The sequence below is a fragment of the Lolium perenne genome, chromosome 1 (assembly GCF_019359855.2).
Source record: "Lolium perenne isolate Kyuss_39 chromosome 1, Kyuss_2.0, whole genome shotgun sequence".
In the NCBI taxonomy this organism is placed as follows: domain Eukaryota; kingdom Viridiplantae; phylum Streptophyta; class Magnoliopsida; order Poales; family Poaceae; genus Lolium; species Lolium perenne.
Window position 1 is genome coordinate 165,902,608 of NC_067244.2, and position 10,638 is coordinate 165,913,245.

The window sequence follows — 10,638 nt, forward strand, 5'->3', positions numbered from 1 at the left end:
TTTTGACAACTTTACCGTAGGGGAAACCCCTATGGGTGCTAGACTAATATGGTTGGCGCAAAGCCGCAAACCAGGGTATATGGGCAACCTACCAGGCCATTGCTGCATGTTACATTTACACGACCTTCAACAGCATCCGCTATGCTTGTGATCTTCACATTGGAGTACAAATCTGTAACTTCGGAATTTAGCTCATAGTTTGAGAAGATGCCTTTTCCAAATTCAGTAGGAAGACTGTAGCTGCAGAGGCACTGCTTTCCAGACTGCACTTCACATATAACAGGGTGAGATACTATAATAGATGAATAGCAGCTGGATAACAAGTTTTCAAAAGCAATGCAATCCAACAAGAATAAGTATGTTCAATATTACATCTTGAGAAGAGATTGAGAAGACTTGATGCTATGGAAGTCCTAGCGATGCCCCTTTTTTTTTTTCGAGAAAACGCAAAGGACCTTTGCGTTTCATTTCATTGAAAAGGTAGAAGTTATTTACATCCTCCTAGGAGGCAGAGTATGGTACAAACACATGAACATCAGTGTACATCCCAGGTTTGTGGCAGCACGACCCGTAGGCCCTGAGCCCCTGCCCTAGCCCAAGCCCTAAGCTCATCCTTGATGTTTTGCAGCAAGAGTTGCAGGGAAGGTTGAGCTCCATCGAAGACGCAAGAGTTTCTGTGTTTCCATATCATCCATGGGATCAGGAGAGTGGCGGATGCAAGCCCTTTGCGGAGGGGCGCTAGCGATGCCCTTAGTTGATTACGTTTACGCCTAAGTTGCATTTACAGTGGTAATCTTTTATTTGATTACATTTATGCCTAAGTTACATTTACAGTGGTAATCTTTTATGTATGCCCAAGTTACATTTACTAGTTCAACAACCAAGAAATGATGCTTGGTGATTTTCATAAACCTTTTATCTGCTGAGTAAAACTTCAACATTCACCTCATACCAGAAGGGTAAGCTCCAAATATCAAATGTGGGTTGGTTTTTACAAATACACAATAAATACAGTAACACGAATAGAACTATACAAGATTGATTATGACTATCATCTACATAACAGAAAACCTCAACTGATGTTACTGATTTAATCTTCAAGTAAAGTAAGGGACAATAGGGGTTTTCCACATGATAGACATCAAAAGTAATAGGTGCAGGAGACCAGCATAAAAATTAAGGTCAGCTGGACATAATTCAGGATTGAAGGATAAAATATAACTTATAATTATGATCATACACATATGCACAAAAGTGCAATGCTTACAGTGTGACACGCAAAAAAAATACACATGCATAGGAAATTTAATAGAACATACATAAAGGAGGAGATCATTCTCAGGGGTTAGAACTAGGATGTCCGTAAAAGGAAGGGTTCCAACCCGTGCCCTGCAAGAGACAAATCAGCCATATTAACACTGGCCGATTGAGGATTCAACCATGCGCTAAGTCAATCTTACCTTGGGCGAGTCACAACAACTGGTGCAGCAGCAAATGCAGGGATGTTCCAACTCATGTGAGGTTTAATATCGCCAAATGTTTCTCCATTACTATCATCTACTTGAATCCTTACAGCGAGCAAGGTCTTTTGCTCATGAAGTAAAAAACAAATTATTGGTACCCCATCAATATCAGTTGCCAAGAACACCTGGTGAGAATAACTGGAGTCAATTTGTATGAACAAAACAAAGGATGCTACTACTGCAAGCAGCATAAAGAAGAAGGAAAGGAGAAAAGGCAAAATGCAGAAACAAAAATAAACTATCAACTAACCAGGTTTGAATGTCGCTTATTTCCTTTAAGTTTAGTTTTATAAAGCATGAAACGAGCACAAAGGAAGATGGAAGGCCGTGTTACATGTACGTGTGGATTGTCTGCCTTCTTTCCATGAAGTTTGGACTTTTGGTTCTACTGGTTGGTGCATGAAACTTAACAGGCCTATACATCTGAGGTGTCATAAATAACTACACACAAAGGTAGAATGGTAGGAAACAGGATAGACAAAGCAAAACAAAGGATATAATGAACACAAGAGAAAGCAGAGAAATATGAAATAATTCAGTAATATCCTAATTTTATTGGCACCAACCATTAAAAAAAATTAATCCAAAACTAGGATGAAGAAACCTTCGAAAAATAACGGAGAACTATATTTTCAATTAAGAACATATTTCATGTCCAGATCTTCTCTTTAATTCATTAATCGTAAAATCTTGTCAAGACGTGTATGATATGTACTAATTTGGTATATGCCAAAATAATAACCTCATGTATCCCTTTTAAATCAACTGCTCCCTCCGGCCCGATTTAATTGTCACAGGACATTACTATATCCCATTTTAATTCTAGTACCATGTGCGTCAATTAATTAGGGCCGGAGGGGAGTACCTTAACGGCACCAAAAAAAAAGATACATAACTCGTATACTTAATCACACAGAAAACAAACGAGATAACATGTCTGAAAATATACTCATTTAAGAAAAGAAAAGAAAAGAAAAGAAAAGAAAAGAAAAGAAAAGAAAAGAAAAGGGGAGACTCTGACCTCTGATGAGACAAAGCAAGGTCAGCATACAAAAAACAATACAAGGAGAATGAAGATGAAAGTATGCTTAACATAGGAAAAATGATATGAATGGAGTTTTTAAACATATAATTAGGATGGACCAACCTTACTAGCAGCAGATTGGGAGCATTTCCCCTGCCATATCTTACGAAATGCAAACTTATGCAGAGAACGATCACAGGGAACTGATAGCATTGCATTGTCATCCATTGCTTCTTGGTAAGTTGCACCATCGACTTGCCAAACAGAATGCTGAAATTTCCCTGCACGAGAAAAGATAAATGCATATCCAGCCAAAAAAGATAGAAAATGTAGTACAACTTAAGAAGCCTTTAACAGAACCTTTATGATATGATGCCATTAGAGGTAGTATATCACTTGTCCAGATAGTCTTTTCATCAAAATCTTTCATCATACTCAATCTGCTCCTTTCTTCAAAATATGTTGCCTGAAAGTGGTTGGTCAAGTACATAATGAAAAAGCATTAGCGTTAAACTGATGATACTCTTATAGCTTTATATGACAAAATATGAAAAGCTGTCTGGCTAATAATTTCTGGAATCAGGTACTCCCTCTGATCCCTTATTATGGATCGGAGGGAGTAGTATCTTTCCGTGGTCTGCACATGACAAGATGTGACAGGCAACAACTCCCTGCCAAAATGCTATCACATGAGTAAATGCATGCACCCTTGCAGTTTGGCATGATGGTAATTAGCAACCATCCCTTCTCTCATGGGAGAGAGATCAATCCCTTGACAATCCACCAAGTGGACATGAAGTATAAGGAAAAATAAGTTCATCTCTATCTTACAAAAACTCATGTCACCGTCCAAAAAATATGATATAAATATACCTGAGGCTCCTCAAGTGGATGTTTCCAAATGAGATGAGAAGAAATAATGGCACCGTCAGATTTATTGACCGCCTCCGGTGTATGGGATTGGAATGAAACATTGTAATTCAATCCAAATTCCTTGTTAGGCCGATTTAAATCTCGTGCATTTAGCAGTGGAATCGAGGATGATACCATGCGGCCTCCATCAGCAGATTTCTGAAGTAGAAGACCAAAAGGGAGAGGCCATATTGATGAAACAGCATATGGTAGTGGAATACTAACAACCTCGCCTGCAACACAAATTGTTTATATATAAGCACGAGAGAGTCCAACACTTCAGCGCTATGTCATTTGGCGCTATAATAGAACAAGGAAGATAGTCTCACCAGTTACATTGTACATAGATAAAGTATCAACTTGAAGCACACATAAAAGGGCATCACGGATTGCCTCCATCCTACACCAGCAGGCCTACAATTCAGATTAGCATGCACAAATGAGCACCTATTATAAGAAGATGGCAAGCATGATACCAAAATGAAATAAACTGCATAGTAAGCTTTAAGGAAGAGCCGCTCCATATCAGCTTGTTTTTTTCCCTCCAAAGCAGTGGAAACAGCAACAGCCTATTTTTCATTAATTAATTAAAAGGGTGCGGAGTAGACCTTAGTTCAAGGGGAATCTTCTTTAGTTGCTGACAGATTAACATTGAAAAAGGGAGGTACAGAAGAAGGGGTTGTTGTTTTAATCATGTTGCAAGTAGAGTAGTAGTAGCTAAGGTAGTAGAGTTCAAAACAAACTTGAACTCAGCCGTTGCTTAGTAGCTAAGGTAGTAGAGTTCAAAACAAACTTGAACTCAGCCGTTGCTTAGTAGCTAAGGTAGTAGAGTTCAAATCAAATTTGAACTCCATCTCTAGGATAGACGGTTCCTAGGATAGACGGTTCCTGAGTCCTATATAAGGACATGTACTCATCACTTGTAAGATAAGCTATTACATAGAGAAATAAATCAAGAGCTTCAGCATCACTCGTGTGTGTGCATACACCGTGAAACCTAACAATTGGTATCAGAGCCAAGTTGGGAGATGTCGGCACCACCACCTCTCCAGCAGCGGCGTGCGTCCGCAACCCCTCCTCCGGCAAACGAGCGACGGCGATCGCCAAGTCGGGGACGGAGCAGGGTGCGACACGGCGGAGGCGAGGTCGTGGTACAGCGGGCGGTGATCCGCGAGATGACTAGCGGCGGAGGCGGCGGTACGAGCCTCGTCTTCCCGATGCTCAAGCGCGGAGACTACACCAACTGGGCCATGGTGATGGAGGTGAACCTGCAAGCGGCATCGCTCTGGGACGCGATCGAGGACGCCGCAGTCTCTCGGCGAGAGGACAAGCAGGCCTTGGCGGCACTGCTCCGCTCCACTCCACCCGAGATGCATCCAATGCTGATCGGGAAGGGGAGCGCCAAGGCGGCGTGGGAGGCGATCAAGGTGCAGCACCAGGGCAACGATCGTGTCCGCGATTCACGCATGCGGCGGCTCCGTACTGAATTCGAGACGATCGCCTTCAAGGATGGCGAGCGCATCGATGAGTTCGGGTTGCGCATCACGAACCTCGCCGCCACCATGCGCTCCCTCGGGGATACCTGCGATGATGAGAAGATAGTAAGGAAATTCCTCTCTGTCGTCCCAAAACAGTTTGTGCAGATCGCTTTCTCGATGGAGACGATGATGAACCCGGCCACACTCACCGTGGAGGAGGTTGTCGGACACCTTCGGGCCGTCGAGGATCGCCTGAACCCTGAGCAGGACACCACTGCCTCCGGTGGCAACTTGCTGCTGACAGAGAAGCAGTGGGAGGACAGAAGGAGCATGCAGCGGGGAGGCGACTGCGCAGAACGGTGGCGGTGGACAAAAGGGTGGCAAGCCACCGCCCAAGTCCTCGCTATCGCAAGGCTCCAGCAGCAACGCCGATCGCGTAACCTGCCACTATTGTGGCAAGAAGGGGCAACTGGAAGCGTGACGCCGCAAGAAACGGCGGGACGAAGGCTGCTGCGGCGCACCCGATCCAGGACGAGAATGGCGGAAAAGGACCCGGAGCTGCACATGGCCACCATCGTCGAGCTCGCATCTCTGCACCGGCGGTGCAGCCTCCTCGACATCGATCGGCGATCCACCCGCACCGCCTACGGGGAGCAGGTGTATCTCAATGAGGAGCGCGCCCGCGTCGTGTTCGGCGCACGTCGCACGACACCGACGCAGCATGGTACCTCGACACGGGAGCGTCGAACCACATGACCGGCGACGACGGCGTCTTCGCCGAGCCGGGACAGATCGTCTCCGGCAAGGTGCGCTTCGGCGACGGATCGGTTGTCGACATCTCGTGGCCGCGGAACCGTCCTCTTCGTCATCAACAACGAGCGACATCACGAGCTGGCCGGCGTGTCTTGGATCCCACGGCTCAAGTCGAACATCGTCAGCATTGGGCAGCTAGACGAGCTCGGGTACCCCACCCACGTCGAGCACGGCTACATGGAGGTCCGCGATCGTGCCAAGGTCTTGATCGCCAAGGTGCCAAGGACGACGAACAAACTCTACGTGGCGCAGCTCCAAATCGTGCGGCCGGTGTGTGCGGCGGCGCACGCCAATGACGACGCGTGGCGGCGGCACTCACGCTTCGTCCATCGTAGCTTCGATAGCCTCGAGAAGATGTCGAGGAAGGGAGTGGTGCGCGGTCTCCCCACCATCGGCCATGCCGAGCAGCTTTGCGGCTCGCATCGCGGGGAAGCACCGGCGCTCCCCATTTCTGCGGCAACCAAGTACCGTGCCACGACGCCTCTTGAGCTCGTGCACGGTGACCTCTGCGGTCCAATCTCGCCAAAGAACACCGGGAGGGAAGAAGTACTTCCTCTTGCTCGTCGACGACAACGGCGGTACATGTGGCCGTACTGCTCAGGTCGAAGGATGAGGCAGGCTGCGGCAATTCGGCGTTTCCGGGCCGAGACGGAGAAGGAGACGCGGCGTCCTCTGCGCGTGCTCCGCACCGATCGGGGCGGCGAGTTCACGGCGAACGAGTTCGCCGAGTGGTGCGCGAGCATGGCGTCCGAGCGTCACCTCACCGCCCCTATTCTCCACAACGAGAATGGGGTAGTGGAACGGCGGAACCAGACGATCGTTGGCGCCGTCCGGAGCATGCTCAAGGCGAAATCCGTCCCGGCTAAGTTCTCGGGGAGAAGCGGCAGCAACAGCGGTGTTCGTCCTAAACGGATCCTTGACAAGGAGCCCGGAAGGGAAGACACCATTTGAAGCCTGGTATGGCAGAAAACCTAGCGTTCACTTTCTTCGCGTATTCGGCTGCAAGGCATACGCGAAGGAGATGAAACCAGGCTTGAAGAAGCTTGAGGACCGCAGCCGCCCGATGGTGATGCTTGGGTATGAGGAAGGAAGCAAGGCGTATCGCCTATATGACCCGGAGAAGAAGTGCCTCCATGTCTCCCGCGACGTCATCTTCGACGAGGCCGCGAGCTGGGATTGGGGAGAGCACAATGACGGCGCCGCCACTCTCGCAGTGGAGAGTTGGACGATGTCGCAACCAACGACAGCACCGTCGGAGAAACCGGTGAAGCGGCTTTGCATCAAGCTCTCCTTCGCCGTCACCACAGGTAGCATCGGCTCCGACCGGGCCGCCATTGGTGGGTCGGCCCATCTCTGCGGCATCGAGACCAGCCGTGCGTTTCGTCTCTCCACCGGCAGATGGAGGCATCGAGAATGCGGATGCCGGAGTTGACCCAAGTCTCGCTCGCTACCGCAACATTAGAGACTTCCTCAACCCGGATGAGGAGAATCCCGGGCGCGCGGAGCGCCACCCCCTCCCCCCCCCCGGCGACCCTGCAACGCTCGCCGAGGCCGACGGCGACGCAGCGTGGCGGGTCGCCATGGTCGATGAGCTGCGGTCAATCGAGGAAAACCGGACATGGTCACTTGCCGATCCGCCGCCGGGTCACAAGCCCATCGGATTGAAGTGGATCTTCAAGCTCAAGCGTGACGCCGACGGTCACGTCCTCAAGCACAAGGCCAGGCTCGTCGCGAAGGGATACGTCCAGCGGCTAGGGATTGACTTCGATGAAGTCTTTGCCCCCGTTGCGCGACTGGACTCTGTAAGGCTCCTGATTGCCGTCGCTGCCCAATTCAAGTGGGAGGTCCACCACATGGACGTGAAGACGGCATTCCTCAACGGTGATTTGGGGGAGGAAGTGTATGTGACTCAGCCGCCAGGATTCGTCGACGGCAACAACTCGAGCAAGGTGATGCGCCTCCACAAGGCACTCTACGGTCTCCGTCGGGCCCGGCGCGCATGGAACACCAAGCTCCATGTCGTGGCCGGTGTCACTCGGTTTCGTGCGGAGTGCTTCGGAGCATGCCGTGTACACTCGTGGAGAGGGTGACTCACGACTCTGCTCGGCGTCTACGTCGACGATCTCGTCGTCACGGGAGGGAGCACCACCGCAATCTCAAGCTTCAAGCGGCGAGATGTGCAAGAAGTTCAAGATGAGCGACACAGGCTTGCTCACCTGTGCACAGGGAATCGAGGTATGTCGGGCTCCCCGGCCACATCACGGCGAAGCGAGCGCCTTCGCAGCGAAGGTGCTCGAAAAGGCGAGCATGGCCGATCGCAACGCAGCTCATGTGCCGATGGAGCCAAGGCTGAAGCTCTCGAAGAAGAGCACGAATCCTCTGTCGACGTCACGCTGCACCGCGGCATTGTCGGCGTCTGCGTTACCTCGTGCACACGAGGCCGGACATCGCCTTCGCCGTTGGCATGGTGAGCCGCTTCATGGAAGCGCCCACCACGGAGCACCCGAGTGCCGTGAAGCACCCGCTCCGCTACATTGCGGGGACAATCGACACCGGCCGTTCGTTCACCTCCGCGCCAGAAGGTGCACACTTGATCGGCTACAGCGATGCAGATCATGCTGGTGATATCGATGACAGGAAGAGTACTACAGGTACACTCTTCTTCTTCGGAAATTGCCCAGTGTCATGGCAGAGCCAGAAGCAAAGGGTGGTGGCATTGTCATCCTGCGAATCTGAGTACATCGCAGCTGCGACGACGGCGTGTCAAGGTGTTTGGCTCGGCCGTTTGCTCGGCGACTTGCTGGGATCTGCTCCTCTCGTCGCTAATCTGCTCGTGGACAATAAGTCTGCGATCCAACTATGCAAGAATCCAGTGTACCATGACCGTAGCAAGCACATCGACACGCGGTACCACTACATCGGGGATCGCATTGAGGATGGAACTCATCACGATCGAGTACATCGGCACAGAAGACCAACTCGCAGATATTCTGACCAAGGCACTTGGTCGCGTTCAGTTTCAAAATCTGCGAGAAAAAAATTGGCGTCATCAACCTCTACCGCAACTAGATTAGGGGGAGAATTGTTGTTTTAATCATGTTGCAAGTAGAGTAGTAGTAGCTAAGGTAGTAGAGTTCAAAACAAACTTGAACTCAGCCGTTGCTTAGTAGCTAAGGTAGTAGAGTTCAAAACAAACTTGAACTCAGCCGTTGCTTAGTAGCTAAGGTAGTAGAGTTCAAATCAAATTTGAACTCCATCTCTAGGATAGACGGTTCCTAGGATAGACGGTTCCTGAGTCCTATATAAGGACATGTACTCATCACTTGTAAGATAAGCTATTACATAGAGAAATAAATCAAGAGCTTCAGCATCACTCGTGTGTGTGCATACACCGTGAAACCTAACAGGGGTCAATATTAAGTGCGCTGGTAACTAAAAGAAACTGAGGTGAAGTACATTGGAGTGGACTGTTCACGAGAACCACATCTAATAGAGAGTTTGGGTGTCAGTCTTTCAATTCAGCACTTTTCTAACTCAAAGAAATATACATATATAAACGATATGCAAAAGTCCTAGGAAGATTGTAATTTGCTAAGAAGGAAAACAGAAAAATTGGAGTACCATTATGACTGTATTCGGAGAAGTGTATCGCTTGTGAACTCGAGAACCGGTACTCCATATAATCCTACAAGACATGACAGGCATAAGAAGGATCTATTGGTTATTAAAAAATACAGCACATACAAAATGTAAGACCAAAACTACAACGAAGTTCAAGTAAGTTTAGCATAGACTTAAATAACAACAGAGTTCCATAAAACATTGTTGGATTTTCGTATAATTCACTGCGAAATATGCAAACGATATTCCTTTGGTATGGAAGGGATTGACTGGGTTTTTTTCGCCTTTACTTTTCAACGAAATTTACCATTATGCACGTAAGCTCATAGCAGCCTTGTACTATGTGGGTAGAACTGATATCGTGTTGGGAACAGGAAATTGGTGTACTGATGTCGAGGCTCTTTAACCTCTGCGTCTATCTAGGTTCAAATTCTCGGAGACACGAGTGACATCTCCTCCTTTAGTGAATGCCAGAGCTCCCTAGATTTTAAAGGAAAAGTTGATTTGCTGTCTTTGGAGAAGCCATAATAGAAACATTTCGAAGGTAAAAAAAGAGCCATGGAACTACGACTAGTTAGACAGATTGTGCAGCAAAAGTAGCAAGTGGGACTTCGAATCTCTAAAGTTAATGTTTCCACCAGAGTGCGGTCACGGGACGCGGGGGGGGGGGGGGGGGGGGGGTACTGATTGCCGCGGATGAAGAGCTCGTGGTCGCCGTCGGCGCGGGAGGAGGACGCGGCCTCGTCTTCAGGGGCGGGACGGGGGGACGCAGCGAGAGAGGGGTCGAAGAGGAAGTAGTCGTAGTCCTGCAGCGGGCGCGCCTCGGGGCCCCCGCCGTCGGCCTCCTCGGCGGCGAGCCCGTGGGGGCGGAACTCCCTGAGCACCGTGAGCTGCCGTGACCCGATGGGCGGCGCCATCTCCCTCGCCGGCGGCGGCACCGGTGAGCAGGGAGAAAGTGGGGAGGCAAAATGTGGCGCCGCCTGGTCTCGGCGGGGGCTCTCCAAAATTATTTGCCGCGGCGAGGAAGGAACCCTAGTGGGGGGGGTACAGATTTTTTTTTTTCCTTTCCAGCAGTAGCGGGGGGAATCGAAATGTTGGAAAATTTTGCGAGCGGGCTATTTTAGTTTGAATAGGCCCGTTAACCTTGTTGGCTTAATGAAACGTGTTTTTTTCGGGAGTGTCTAATTAACAGTCAACTGGTTTTAATTGAAATCTCTAAAAAGGGCCGACTTTAGCGAAGGGACGGGTGACAAGGTATCAACTTGTC

General features: G+C 49.2%; 1 protein-coding gene across 1 annotated transcript in view; it reads right to left on the reverse strand.

Moving 5' to 3' along the window:
- LOC127311530 (anaphase-promoting complex subunit 1) overlaps positions 1-10,375 on the reverse strand; it is a 28,288-nt gene extending 17,913 nt beyond the window's left edge. The window contains exons 1-9 of the mRNA XM_051341967.2: positions 10,056-10,375; positions 9,372-9,435; positions 3,789-3,873; positions 3,421-3,692; positions 2,908-3,013; positions 2,671-2,828; positions 1,461-1,648; positions 1,320-1,389; positions 93-263 (exon numbers count right to left, since the gene is read on the reverse strand). Of these exons, the coding sequence (XP_051197927.1) occupies positions 93-263; positions 1,320-1,389; positions 1,461-1,648; positions 2,671-2,828; positions 2,908-3,013; positions 3,421-3,692; positions 3,789-3,873; positions 9,372-9,435; positions 10,056-10,288 (1,347 nt within the window). The 5' untranslated portion in view covers positions 10,289-10,375. The remainder of the gene's footprint in view (positions 1-92; positions 264-1,319; positions 1,390-1,460; positions 1,649-2,670; positions 2,829-2,907; positions 3,014-3,420; positions 3,693-3,788; positions 3,874-9,371; positions 9,436-10,055) is intronic.
- Between the last annotated feature and the right edge of the window lie 263 nt (positions 10,376-10,638).